The sequence below is a fragment of the Melozone crissalis genome, unplaced genomic scaffold (assembly GCF_028551555.1).
Source record: "Melozone crissalis strain CALT ecotype California unplaced genomic scaffold, PUWL_Pcris_2 ptg000041l_1, whole genome shotgun sequence".
NCBI lineage: Eukaryota > Metazoa > Chordata > Aves > Passeriformes > Passerellidae > Melozone > Melozone crissalis.
In genome coordinates this window covers 9457275-9471893 of record NW_026535819.1, presented here as the reverse complement: position 1 = coordinate 9471893, position 14619 = coordinate 9457275, and the positions used below count along the sequence as shown (strand labels likewise).

The 14619-nt window shown below is 50.2% G+C and overlaps 1 protein-coding gene across 6 annotated transcripts in view; it reads left to right on the top strand.

The window, feature by feature from the left end:
- The first annotated feature begins 1598 nt into the window (after window positions 1-1598).
- The window catches only part of CACNA1B (calcium voltage-gated channel subunit alpha1 B), a 313833-nt gene continuing 300812 nt past the window's right edge, over window positions 1599-14619 (top strand). For all 6 annotated transcript variants that reach the window (XM_054284411.1, XM_054284410.1, XM_054284409.1 and 3 more), the window contains exons 1-3: window positions 1599-2222; window positions 5496-5601; window positions 12837-12976. In XM_054284411.1, coding sequence (XP_054140386.1) covers window positions 1963-2222; window positions 5496-5601; window positions 12837-12976 — 506 coding nt within the window. In that variant the 5' untranslated portion in view covers window positions 1599-1962. The remainder of the gene's footprint in view (window positions 2223-5495; window positions 5602-12836; window positions 12977-14619) is intronic.

The following is a 14619-nucleotide window of genomic DNA, read 5'->3' as shown; positions in this document are numbered from 1 at the left end:
GAACCACTCCAGCATCTGTCTCCGGGCAAAGTTTTTCCCAAAGACTCCTGCACTCAGCTTAATCTGCAAATTACCCAGACCTGGGGAGGGGGAAAATGTCTTTTATTGCATTGCCAGTGAGAGCAGGGGAAGGCAACAAGGCAACCTGCAGACCGGAGCTGCTCCCTCTGCCCTGTCCGCAGGGCTCGCAGACCCCTGTCGGTGCCGGGGGCCGCCGGTTCCTGCTGCGTGTGACCCTGGAGGCAGCAGGATGTGATTCACCTCCTTCCCTCGCTGCTCTCCGTGCCTCAGAGCCGCTCCTGGTCCCCTCGGCTGCCGGTGCCGCCTCCGGGAGCGTCTCCTGCCTGTGCTGCAGTGTGCGGGAGCCCTTCAGACAGCGAGCCCCGGCGCAAGGAGCCGGTTCCTTCCGGAGAGTCACCCTTTGCGTCTTGCCAGACCTTATTTGTGTCACTTGTGGCTGCTGCCAGCCCTCTGACTGGCTCCTGAAGCCAGCAGATGTTATTGCTCCAGGCTTGCCTGGTCGGTGGGCTGGTTTTGCACTGAGCTTGGATGACTAAGGCAAAAAGCACATTAGCGGCGGAGTCCAGGCTTTCCTTGCTGTGGAGGAAGTGAAAATGTCCCCCTGTTGACAGCCCTGACTTCTCCGAGGGGTCTCTTCTCAAAGTTAATAGTTTCTACCCCAAATTTAGCATAAAATTCAAAAGCATTTCCTCGCCAGCTACTGCAGTGTCTGTTGCCGTGCGGCGCTCCAGGAACAAGGAGGAGTTATCTCTCTGACTTGTGCTGGAGGGGAGCAACAGAGGGTGTTGGAATAAACAGGATTAAAGGATTTCATCCATAAATACAGGATTAAAGGTATCCAGCGCTCCGCAGGAGTCATTCAAACCAAGGAGAAACAAAGTAAGTCGTGCTCAAGGGCGCAGCTCTGCTCGCAGCCAGCCCGTGCCGCACATCCCCGCCCGTGCCCGGCGCCGTGAGCGCTGCGGGCACCGCATCCCCCGCCCGCACCCGCCCGTGCCCGCCCCGACCCCCGGGGGCTGCCGGCTGGGCACCCCCCGAGCCCCGAACCCCGTTTTAACTGTGATTCTCCCCACCCCCAGGGTTCTGCGGGGTTCTGGGGGCACCGAGATGACGGGGGCTGCGCTGCCAGCACCGCGGCTCGGGGCACCCGTGGAGGCAGCAGCTGGGCAGCGCACATCTGGGCAGAGCACATCTGGGCAGCGCACATCTGGGCGCGGCGCGCAGGCGCGGGGGCTGCCTCGCCTGTGCCCCCCACCCATCGGAGCAGCAGCAGCACCCCCGGCCGGGGCTGTGCGCGCCCGCGGAGCGCTGCGCAGGGGCGGGGGGAGAATCGAACCCTCCTTCCCCGGGGAGTGGCCGCGGCTCCGCCGTATTTACCGGGGTGGGCGGCGGCGGCCGGGCCGGGCCGGCTCCATCCTCCCTCCTCCCTCGCCGCCCGCCCCCCGGTGCCGGTGACTGGAGCGGGCGGAGCCGCGGCGGCCGATTGGCTCCGGGCATCACATGCGGCGGGGCCGGGCCGTGCCGGAGCCGTGCCGGGCTGGGCTGGGCACGGCGGAGCGCTCCCGCGGCGGGCACGGCAGCAGCGCAGCCCCTTCCCAGCCCAGCGCCCCGTGGCCGAAGGGACCGCGGCCACCGCGGCCACCCCGCGCCGCCCCGGCCATGAGGTCGGGCCGGAGAGACGCCACCTGTGCGGGGAGGTGAGCGGAGCCCCGGAGCCTTCCTCCTACCCCCGGGCAGCCACAGCGGCGGGGAAGCGCAGGGGGTGGAGGAAGGAAAAGGGATATTTTTTGTTTTATTATCTATCGATCTATTTTTGCCGCGATCGAACCCGATCCCGCAACTGAAACCCCCGGAGGGAGAAGTGCTGCGCGCTGTGATGCGTCTTCCTCTCGCCTCGGCTGCCAGTTTGGATTGTAGCGCCCGGCTCCGTGCACTGCGAGGATGGCTCGGTTTGGGGATGATCTGCCAACCCGCTATGGAGGTGGAGGGCCGGCCGGGGCTGGAAGAGGGAGCAGCCGGCAAGGTGGCCCCCAAGCCGGCCAAAGGATGTATAAACAGTCGATGGCTCAGAGAGCCAGGACTATGGCTCTCTACAACCCCATCCCTGTCAAACAGAACTGCTTCACAGTCAACAGATCCCTCTTCATCTTCAGTGAAGATAATGTTATACGGAAATACGCCAAGCGAATAACAGAGTGGCCATATCCTTTCAGGGAGGCTGTGTGGGCACGGGGGGAAGGTGGGGAGGGGGAGAGGGAGGCTGAGGGGCAGAGACCCCTCCAGGCAGCGCAGGGCGAGTGTCTGCTGCTGCTGCAGACAGTGAGATCGGGCTGTGCCATGGGTGTGTGTGCCGGGAGCCGTGTGCCCGACATGATGCACGGCCGTGGCAATGGGAATCTGGGAATAATCAGGGAATCAGGGAATTGCTTCTGTGGGAGCACCGAGGGTCCTTTTGGTGTGCTTGATGCCAGGGGTGTGTGTAAGCCATGCCAGGGTGTCTTTAGGGGTGAGATGTACAGGCGCATGGATTGACATTTCCTACAATTCAAGTCAGGTTCTGTTAGATTCGTGCCCGTGAATCCTGATTTTTATTTCCATCTTGGAGCCATTCAACTCTTCTGTCTTCCTGTGAATAGAAGAAGGAATGTGGGATAAAAATGGTGACACCTTAGCATTGAAGCTGCATTGATAGTAGGGGACGTTGAGAGCCCAGGTAAATCCCAGGAATGCGATCATTGCAGCTCGGTTTTAGCACATCCCCTCCAGAATCCATTTGCATCAACATGAATCATGGCACTTCGATTAGGTGCATAGCCTAAGCTTAGGCTGCACGAAAAAAAAATTAAAATTAGCAAAGCCTTGTGGCAGAAGGAGGCAGTAAGTGGGGAGAGGGATCATCTGCTGTATTGTGAAAGGGGCAGATGCTTTCTGTCTGAGACCCAGCTCCCAGGCCAAGTGAGCTGCAGTGAGAAGGGGGCTTTGCTCGGAACGATGGTTGTAAGCTGGGAGCAGAGGGGAACAGGCTGAGGCTCCCAGGGAGCAGATTTTGTGTGTGTGTACAGGAGTGCTTTACACTGGGGGTCTCAGGGGAGCCGGTTGTTTTCTTTTCATTTCATATCACACCCCTATTAATCCTCAGCTAACAGCAGCACGGCCTCCTCCCAGCCTCCTAGCAACACTTTCAGTTGCCACACAGGCCAGCTCCTGCTTAGACTTCCCCAGTTTTCACTTCCTGAGGGGCTAACAGGAAAAATACACCAGTGGAGTCCATGCACTTCCCTTCTCTCCGAACACACACAAACACGTATTGATCTTTCTGTCCATATTATACAATCCCAGCGATTGCTGCATTTCCTCATCCATTTCTCCTTCCCTGCGTTTAAGTCTGGATAAACAAGCCCCAAACCCCCGGTGGCAGGCAAAGCATCGCCTTGACTGCGCGGGGTAGACTCAGGCTTTCCCTCCCCTGCCTCTTGGGCGATTCGGCTGCATTTTCCGGGGGATGTGGGGAGGGGACCCCGAGTGCTGCGGAGCCGGCGGGACCGGCGGAGGCACCGGCGCTTCCCCGCGCCGGAGCGGCGGGGCCGGGCGGGGCCGGGCGCTGTCCGCGGGGTTGGATTGAGCTGGCCACGGTGCTGAAACCAGGCTGGCCACGGTGCTGAGCCGAGCTGACTGTGGTGCTGAGCAAAGCTGACCACGGTTCTGTATCCGGGCTGACCATAGTGCTTGAGCTGAGCTGATGGTGGTGCTGAGCTGAGCACAGTGCTGGGATGAGCTTATCAAGGTGTTGAGCTGACCTGACCATGGTTTTGAAGCCAGGGTGACCGTGGTGCTAAGCTGAGCTGACCGTGGTGTCGAGCTACGCTGACCATGGTTCTGAAGCCAGGCTGGCCACAGTGCTGAGCTGAGCTGACCATGGTGCTAGGATGAGCTTATCACGGTGTTGAGCTGAGCTGACGGCCGTGCTGAGCTGAGCTCCCCGCTGTGCTGAACCAGTCTCTCCACGCTGCCAAACCGAGCTCTTTGGGCACTGTGCAGAGCCCTCCAGGGTGTTGTGTCTGCGGCGCGGCTCGGCGCTGTCCCTGGTGCTGAGCTGAGCTCTCTGCTGCGCTCACCGGAGCTCTCCACGGTGTTGAGCTGAGCTCTCGGTGGTGCTGATTCCATCACCCCACGGTGCTGATCCCATTTCTCCATGGTGCTGAGTTCATCTCTCTGCAGTGCTGGGTCGATCTCTCCATGGTCCTGAGCCCAGCTTTCCACAATCCTGGGTCCATCTCCCCGTGGTGTTGATCCTATCTCTCCGTGGTGCTGGGTCCATCTCTCCATGGTGCTGATCCCATCTCTCCGTGGTCCTCGGTCCATCTCCCCATGGTGCTGAGCCCAGCTCTCCACGGCGCTGGTTCCATTTTCTCCGCAGTGCTGGGTCCATCTCTCCATGGTCTGGTTCCATCTCTCCATGGTGCTGGGTCCATCTCTCCATGGTACTGAGCCCAGCTTTCCATGGTCTGGATCCATCTCCCTGTGGTGCTGGTTCCATCTCCCTGTGGTGCTGGTCCATCTCCTGGCGGTGCTGGTTCCATCTCCCTGTCGTGCTGGGTCCATCTCCCCATGGTGTTGGTTCCATCTCTCCATGCTCTGGGTCCATCTCCCCATGGTGCTGAGCAGAGCCATCCCCATGCTCTGGTTCCATCTCCCCATACTCTGGGTCCATCTCCCCGTGGTGCTGGGTCCATCTCCCCGTGGTGCTGGGTCCATCTCTCCATGCTCTGGTTCCATCTCCCCATGGTGCTGAGCGGAGCCATCTCCTGCCCTCGGCCCTGCTGCTGCCCATGGCACGGCTCCACCCCAGGAGAGCTGGGGCTTGGCACAGCTCAGGGTGGGAGATGGTGGCAAAAAGCAAGGGGGCACCTGCTGCTGGATTTGGATTCTTTTCCCTCCCCACTTCCCTCCTACATCCCCGAAAGGCGCTGAGGGTTTTATTCTCACTGAGAGCGGGCATTGCAATCAAGCAGTAATTCATGTTTTAGACCTAGGTAGGTACTCTAAATTGAACTTTTTGTGCCAATCACTTATTTGCACCATGTGCTGAAGTTAAATGTTTCTGAAGAAAAATTCAGCAGATGGTGTTTAGTTGTGTAATCTATTTGGAGGCAATTTAGCTTATCAATCTCATTGAAAATCAATATGTATTAATAGTTTTTTATTTCCTTTGGACCTTTCGCTTTCTTGCTCCCGGATTCCTTGAGCAGCTCAGACTGTGTGTGAGTCTCTAACTCTCTCAGAGAAGTGCCAATTTCCTACTTCTCTTCCAAGCACACCCCAGAAAGAACTGAGGAAGTCAAGGAGACCAAATGTCTTTAAAAAATATGAGAAACCTTAGAATGCTCAATTAATGCAACTCTGTGGGTAGAAACAGGATTTGAATGGGGTTCTTCCCATATTGTCCAGTGTCTTCTTTAACTTCTGGTCCCCACTCCATTTGAATACATGATTTTAGCTACAATCATAGCCAATTGTATTGTGCTGGCTCTGGAACAACATTTGCCGGATGGAGACAAGACACCGATGTCAGAGAGATTGGTGAGTTGCATTCATTCATTTTCTTTTTTTATTTCCCTGGTCTAATACAAAAAGCAGTCGGCCACTGGGTGTTGGAAGTATTTGGATCTAGTGTTTGGATCTATTTTAAAGATCCACACGTAAACAGACAGGCACTGATCTGACAATCAGAAAAAATCTGTCACAGCAAGGATAACTGTCCCCTCCCAATCCCATCTGCACAAGAATGCTTCATCACTCCAGCCAGCCCTGCCCAGCTACAGAGGGAACTGGACCTTGTCTTATGATAAGAAGGGCTTCACATTTAGGTTGCCTCTAAACCAGGACAGGAAGGAGCTGAGGAATGCTTAGAATTATCTTTGGAATAAAAATGAACTTTTGTGTAATTTTAATTTTCCCAGGGAGTGGTAGAACAGAGTAACCTTTTAGGATTGGTATGTCTCTTCCTGCCACAGCACAGATCCTTCAAGGAAAACTTTGTGTTCAGATGATTACACTTCCTTTCAAAAAAAAAAAAAAATGCAACCAGCTTACAGAGAAAAATAATTTACCCGCAGGCTTTATGGTAATGAGTCCAATTACCTTATTTCAAAAGAAAATAGAAGAATAGCTTCAAAATAATTCTCCCATTTATCATCACTGTAGGAAAACTGTGTAATTCTTGGTTTGATTTTTCTCCTTTTACTCTCCTCTACTTTTAATGATCTGGAACGTCTTGCATTCCTAAATGCATTCATCCTGCATGTTCAAAGGATGGGGAAATAGGGATCCATATGTGTTTTCCATGTAGATGCTATATTATGCAAACAAAGATAACATTAGGCTTGCTGCCAGAAACGAGAGCCTCTGAATAGTGCTTGCTGCAGTTCCCAAGGATGGCCCATGCCAGTGGGCAACTCTCAGAATCTCATCCTCCAGAAGCAGGAAAAAGCGTGTTAGTGAGGAATCTGGAGAGTCAGGGTCAGAGTTTGGTGCTGGTTTGGAAATGGATCCACTCCTGCTGGCTGCCCTCCTGCACAGGCTTGCTTTCTCTCTCTGTTGGAATTATTTTTAATTAAGAAGACATGAGGATAAAATAAATCAATGATTGTATGTAGATCTTTCTGCCATTAAACCTGTCTTTGTGTGCTTTGGGGCTGGTTGGCAAGGCCAGCCTGGGGGTGTGAGCAGAGCACACGTTCAGAGCCAGGACTGAGCTGGGGAAGTGCCTTCCATGGATATTGATATAAGGAAAAACAGTTTCAGGGATGTTCTGTCTTGGCAATCCTTTGGTTCATGTTGGTTTTATGTTTCTCTGCATCCCTTGATTTATAAGGGCATCCTAGAAGCATTTTATCATCCTTTCCCCAGTGTATTAATTCCATTTTACAGCGCACACACCTTCAGATCGTGCCTAAATCATTCCAAAGGGGGGCACTGGCATTGCCACTGAGCAGTGTGAGAGAGCTGAGTGAGGTAAATGCACAATCTCTGCCCTGTTGGCTCTGCCTCAGAGTGGAAGGAAGAATTAACCCCTCATTTTTGTCCCAAGCACCCTTATGTTTGATCCAGGTATCCTGAAGCCATTTTAACTACAGCACATTTGGAACTCTGAAGTACAAAGTGATTTTTCATGGAGTAACACTGAGAATCTTTACAAGTTATGAAATACTTTTTATTTTCTACATAAGCTGGAAAGAATAAGCACTGTGAGCAAGAAAAACTGTCTTCTAGTTTTCAAAGTGAAACTTCTTTAGAGTTCTCCTGTTTCTTCTATAAACTGGAAGTTGTTTCACCAAAAATGTTACAAATCTGTGTTAAACCACAGTGGGGAAATGATCCCATACAATTCCCATACATTTCCTATACATTTTCAGGTTTGTTCAGCCAAATTCCAAGTCCATGCAGAACAGCAGGTGCTTTATTGGTGTCTTTAGCAGGAATGGAATTGGTCTTTTTTTGGGCAATGGTTAATGGATATGGCTTTTTTTTCTCCTGGATTCATTAAAATCTCCAAATTGGAGATAATAATTGAAGAGTTAATCAGATATTAAGGGTATGAGGAACACATCACAAGCCTTTTCTGACTGGGAGATGTTGGCAGAATAGTTGAAGGAAAACTGAAGTTGCCCAGATAATTTGTTCCACAGAAACAAAGGGGGAAATACTGTTTGTTAAAGCTGAGGGAAAATGGGAGGAACCCATGCAAACATTTTAATTATTTTTGTCTTTTAATCAAAATCCTCCCCTATTTATCTCCCCAAGACCCAGGAAATGATCCTGCAGTGCAATCTCACTGGGCTCCTGTTATTGTCAGACAGGGTTAACTGAGCACAGGTCTCAGTACATGCAGTACTCCAAGATTTGGAGTGTCTGGCTTAGGAGAACTCTCAAAATGCACAGAAAAGCATTACTTGGCTCTGGGTTGGAAATTCTGGTCAAAATCAGGGCTCTGAGAAAGCCCCAGCATGGTGATCAGAGCATTTAGTGGTGAACTGGGGGACTGGCCCAGGTCCTCGATCATCAAACAAGGAAAAAACTCATTCCCCCACCAGCAGCAGACTGACCTACCCCGAGGCTCTTTCCTGCTCTGAGCTGGAAGTCTCACATGCTCTGGATGCTGGGAATGTTCTCCTCCCACCAGGAATTGTCCAGTGGAGCAGCTTTGCCCCTGTCCATCTCCACCCAGTCAGCCTCCCTCTATCTATCCCAAAGAATCTTGCATTGTTTGTACACACAGGGGTGATGGAGCTCCAAATGTGGGAATGGGAACTTCCCATCCCAGCCCCCAGTGGCCTCACAGGTACCTTGCACACAAGGCTCTTGGCTGTCCACACCAAGACCTCCTTCCCTCCCTGTCTCCTTCCTGATTGCTCAGTTTCCCATGAGGAGCTCCAGAAGACCTCTCCCAGAAGGACAGTGATGATTCCAGAACTTGCAGAACAGGAAATCTCTTTTCTGCCCTGCCCTGGGGCAGGCCCTGTTGGAAGGTACCAGTCTCATAGTTGAGATAGAGACAACACAAAGCAACACACTCAATTTTCAAACTGTTTTTATTCTAGCCTGCATATTTTTTATAAATTCTCACAAACTCATCAGTTTACACTTTACTCATTGGTCACAAAAACAAACAAAGTGCTCATTGGAACAGGCAGTTGCAGGTTTCTCTTATTTCTCCTTCTTTCTTTCTTGGTTTCTGTGTCAACGACCTTGGTAGAAAATTATTTCAGGGGTAAATGTGGATCCTCTTATCAAACTTCTCTCTGGCTCTCAGAAATTGCTGTAAAATCTCTTCCACACCAGACGGGCTGTGGGATATTCACTGCAGGCTCAGGGTGTTTGGCTCCCCTGGGTGTTTTGGAGGTGAGGACAGAACATCACTTTTCCCACATTTTCAGCTCTGTGACAGCTCTGGCAATTTACTAATGGATTGAATGCTTTCTGCCATCCACAGGCACTTAGAGCAGTAATGTGTGAGCTGCTCATATTAACCTTTGCATGAACAAAGCCTTTCACACCCAAACCTCTCCAGGCTGTCACATCTGAAGGCCAAGGAAAGACACTAGGACATGAAGTAGGAATGGTAATGACTTTCCAGACTCAGAAGTTGTTTCTGATCAGAAACATATTGATTAAATGTGTGTTTGGCCCAGCCTCAAGCTCTGCTGTGTCCACAGCAAACAACTTGCTGGCACAGCTCTGGCTGCTGCCCAGATTCTCTGCCCTCCTTCCAAGTACGCACAGGGATCCTCATCATCACCTGCTCTGCCCCTATGGAACCTGGGCAGGGACACAGCCTTTGGTCTGAAAGGGCTTCAGGGTGTCCCAGCAGGGACTCTGAGCTGAGGCAGGGCCATTTCAGTGCTGCACAGGGCATTCAGCCACGTCCTTCCCTCCTTCCATCACACACAGCCAGGCAAATCCTTTTTTTTTGTCAGCTGCAGGACCTCTCCCTGCAGGAGGACACAGTATGGGTAAATGAAGGTGATATAGAATGTAATCTTATCCCCCACAAGTTGCAGTTGGTCCCTATTACTAAAGATTAGGAGCAGGCCAGATGATAACAGGCAACACCTGTAGCCAATAAGGACTAGTGGTATAAAAGGAGTCAGACAGCTGCTGTAAGGACCATCAGTGCTTAGAGGAGCTGCCTACAGAAACCATTGAGGAGGTATGAAACTGTGGTGCTGTAGAATCCTTGCACTCTTGATATATAAGGCAACCTAAGACAACAGAACTCTGGATATATAAGACAACCTGTAAAGCTAATAGAACTGTTGTAATATATAAGACAATATATCTCCCCAATGGGGCATAAATTTTATTTTTCATTTCGTTGTCACTGCCCTGATTCTTGGGCTGAATCAGTGTAAATTTAGGCAGGCTTTAGAAAAGACCTTCTTTCTTTTGCCTCTTATTTCCCCAGCTACTCCCTGCCAACCCTACAGATGAGAGTTTTTCTTTGTAATAAATACCCAAATCCATCTGCGAGCCTTCCTTCTTCCCTGGAAGCTGACAAAAACTCCTGACCCACTTCCTAAGAGCTCTGTGCAGCCCCAGCTTTGGGAAGAGCACATCCCATCAAACCCTGGAGTACCTGAGCCTGGCTCTTTAAAGCTGGGAGCTGTAATCACCAGGCACCTGACCTAGATTGAGTAGAGCCTGGAGTAGATACCAGGCTTCAAGGAAGTGAGGGAGTAATGTGGAGGAGTGGATGTGGGTAAAGGTAGCTTTTTTTGTGTGTCTTGGAAGAGCTAATTTTAGAGGCACACGAGTAGTTGTGGGATGGGGATTTGGGATGGGCTGGGAGGCCTTTGTGTGCAGACATTACCTGGAGCTGTTGAGGAACAGGTGGATTGGGCTGTCAGAGGCCTCCTGTGTCCATGAGGAGTTGTAAGGAACTTCTCCTGGAATCAGGATGATTTCTGACCCTTTTCTGACCCCTTCTCCCTTATTCCCTCTTTTCTGTGCTGGGTTGGAGCCCTGGGATGCCTCCAGCTCTCACTGCTGGAAGAAGATGTGTATTGTAGGATTTCTGTTGAAGGTCACAAAAGGTCTGGTGGCCTTTGTTCCTAATTTTCTGTGGGTAAACCGCTCTGAGATGGGCAGCTGGAGGTCGGGCAGGGGTGGCTCCTGTGTCCTCTGAGCAGCATCAGTGAGGGACAGAGGGCTTGGAGGTGCTGCTGCTTGTGCAGAGCCCTCCTTGGCTGGAGGGGAAGCCAGTTTGGGGGCTGGATTTTCATTTTCTGCTCTCCATTTCAGCCAGGGGCCCTGTGCCCCTTAACAGGCCCCTGCTCTGTTTTGCTGCCTGGCCAGGCAGCACCTGTCTCTCTGCAGGTGATGTCACCTCACCACAGGGACTGGGCAGGTGGAGCTGCTGGGGCTGTGAGGTCAGAAAGGTGCAGGGGAATAGAGGTAACAGAGGGTGCAAGGTGGAATGATGGAAGAGCTTCCCACTGAGGTGTGTAGGGACATGGGGAATGGAACTTGAACAGCAGCTCCAGGGGTTGTGTTTTCCAGCAGCCTGGAGGCATCCTCAGAGACTGGAGCTCTCTGCTGGACTTGCTGAACTGGGTCATGTCCATCCAAGCCTCTCTGGGAGGGCTGTGCTGTCCCATTGCAGATCCCAGGGTGGGTCAGGCTGGAGGAGACCACAGTGGGGTCATGGTGCCACCTCCCTGCTCCAGCAGGGCCATCCCAGGGCACAGGGCTGATGGTTCTGGAACATTCCTAGTCAGGGAGACCCCAGAGCCTCCCTGGGCTCTGCTCAAGGCTGGGCACTGCCCAGGGCAGCAGTTCTGCCTCTGGGCAGGGGAATTGCTGGGTCAGGCCCTGCCCGTGGCTCTGGGGCCATTGCTGGGCCTGGAGCAGAGCCCGGGCCTACTCTGACCCCTGCACACAGGGACAGACTGAGGGACACTCAGGGACAGATGGACAGACAGGAACAACCAGGGCTGAGGGCCCCTCTCAGCATCACCTCTCAAGACTGAACAGGGCCAACTTTTAGGGGTGAAAATCTCAATTTCTGGAGCCAGTGCTGTCCTGAAGTGTGGGTCTGTGCCAGAGCTGGGCAGGAGTTGCTGTGCTTGTATCAAATCTGCTTCTTCCCTGGTTCTGGGGCCATAAACCTCAACATTCCTGCTCTTTTTCCATCAGAGAACAAACAATCCTCTATTGTCATTGGGAGAATTGCAAAATACAAACAACTACACCTCAAACAACAGCTCAGGTCTTTGGTTCTAGTGGCCAGAAATGCCAAAGCCACTGGAAAAGAGATTTCTAATCTCTCAGTGTGGAAGTTTGCTTATTTGGGTAGGGCTGCTTTACTTCTGCTGAATTCAACTGCAAACCAGGATCTAAGGCTCATTTGGAAATTGGTTATTGGTGCCAAAGCTGATGAACAAGTTCTTGAAATTGATGCCCATTGCTTTTACATCTTGCTTTGTTCTCGTTTCTTGCCCAAATCTTCCTTCCAAATGTGAATGCTTCCATTTGACACTGAATTTGTGTTGAAACTCCAGTCAACAAAGTCTAATCCTGAGAGATCTGGTGCAGAGATGGAATGAAAGGTTTAGTAAAACTGTAGACTGAGCTTGATTTTCAGTGTAGTGAGCAAGGACATGAATCTGCAATCCCAAAGGAAATGTTAGTCTGCACCATGGACCCCAGACACGAATGCTGCTGCTGCTGCTGTTCATGGGAGGGGTTGGGGATTTCTCCCTGAACCACATCCCCAGTGAAAGGAAAACAAATGAGGCTGCAGCTGTGAAAATTGATAAAATGGAGGAGAAGGAGCAGAGAATGAACTGATGGAATAAATGATAAATAAATAATTTCCTGTCAGTGCAGTCAGGCTTGCTGTGGCTGACTGTTGCTCCCCAAGACACCCTCTTGTTTCAGGCTCCTGGATGAGTTGTGGAACGTTTTCCATGCCAATAACTCCAGAAACCTGTCATCTCTAATTTCAATATACCCTTAGAGCAAAATCTCCACATCAAAATTCCCTCCAGAACATTCTGTGAAGGTGGAAAGTGTGGCGTGGAACCATCAGGACGAAGGCCAACAGGATTGCCAATTTGTAAAGAAAATTCATTTCAGAGAAACAATAATGAAATTCCTCAGTGATCTTACTCCCAACAAACTTAAACCTTTAATTTCAGCTCTGTTCAAAGAATGGAAAAGGTGTGAAGTTGCTGCCTGTAGCTGTTTAGGGGACTGCTTATCACAGCAGGAACGTGGATATCTCCTTGACTCCTTTCATTTCCTTTTTTTTCCAGGATGACACTGAGCCGTACTTTATTGGAATATTTTGTTTTGAAGCTGGTATCAAAATCATCGCTCTGGGCTTTGTTTTTCACAAAGGCTCTTACCTGCGCAACGGCTGGAACGTGATGGATTTTGTTGTGGTCCTCACAGGGTAGGTGACCTCCTCTCCCCCTGAGCTTAAGGGGGCTCTCACCCTCATTTGTGCTGTTTGTTTGCTCTGGGTTGGGCTGGGATTGACTGGAGTTGAATAGCACCAAAATCCTGCATTTCTGGCTGTAGCAAATCCAAAGAATGGCTCTTGTGCTGAATGAGTCACTTGCCAAGTGTTTGAACCAACTCAAAAGTGGTTTTGAGGATATTTCTTTGTAGATATTCCAGTGTGTGTCTGATCCAGACACCTCCTGACATTTCTGTGACTTTGCAGGTTCTAATTGCCACTGGTACTTGAACCTGATTTAAGTCAATTTATTTTCGGACGTTACAGGATGACTTTAGAAGTCAACATGGAGAGTGCTAACAAATTAAATGCATCCTGGTTTTAAGCTGTTACAACTCTGAAATCAGCCAAGTTTCTGCAGGAATGAATTCATTCCCCTATAAAATAACTTTTCTCAAAAGAATTCAAAGGTGTTTGAAAAGAATTCAAAATGTCTTATTAAGGATGGAGGTGAAAAGGTTACGTGTGCATTTTGTACCCTTCTTTGAGATGATATCACTGATCTCTCCCTTGGAAATGCTGACAATATTTTACATTATGCATTGCAGCAGTTTCTGTCTATTTATATAAATAGAGGGTGATGCTGGTGGATAATGAAAACATAAACATGAACACTTCTAGTCTACAAATTGGGCTTTAAAGCTTCAGAGGAAACGATCCAAAGGTCTGCGTGAGGTCCTGAGCTTGCAGCCTTCATCTTGGAAGGGTTTCAGTTCATTTCTCCCCAGAAACTGCAGCCTGGCTTCTGCTATTGATATACTTCCCATATCCATCCTTTCTCACACCTTGCCTGCCCATGTGTGTGGATATTCCCTGCTCTTGGTGGTGGTGTGGAGTAGGGAAGTGCTTGCATACATATACAAATGTATTCATTAGCTACATGATCACTGTAATTCCATTTGCATTCATGGCACCCTGTGATACAGCACTTGAGAGGCCAAAGGGAATTCTTGATGTATTAAGAGGAAGAGAATAAATATTCAGGGCTTGATTCTCCTGCTGCTGGGGCTGGGTATTTAATCAATAGAAACTTCAGTAGAGGCACAAGGAGAATCAGATTTCCATACTTAGAAGCAGGGGGTACTAGGATGAAAAGAGAATTAGCACAGATGCTGCAATTATTCTCACTGACGCTCTGTTCTGATTCCTAGTTAGCTCCACATCATTGTTTGTGTTTAAAAAAATATAAAATCAAGGCCGTGATTCTGGAAAGGACTTTGGCACTGGCTGAATTTATCCTACAGCAAAGCATTCCACTATATGCTGGAATTCAGCTGACTCCAGTGATTCTCTACTTAAAGTCCAGGCTCCACAGAAAAGCTTTTCTGAATCCCAGCCATATTGTTTAGGCATGGCTTGAATTCTTTTTATTATTATTATTATTTTTTTCTTCCATAAACACAAGACTCCAGAGCTTGTTGGTTTTATTTTACAACTGACACATTCCAAGCGTCGCAGCCGAAGCGGCCGTGGGATCCCCTTGGAACGAGCTGAATCTCAGCCATATTGTTTAGTCATGGCTTGAATTCCTATAATTATTATTATTATTTTTTTCCTCCATAAACACAAGACTCTGG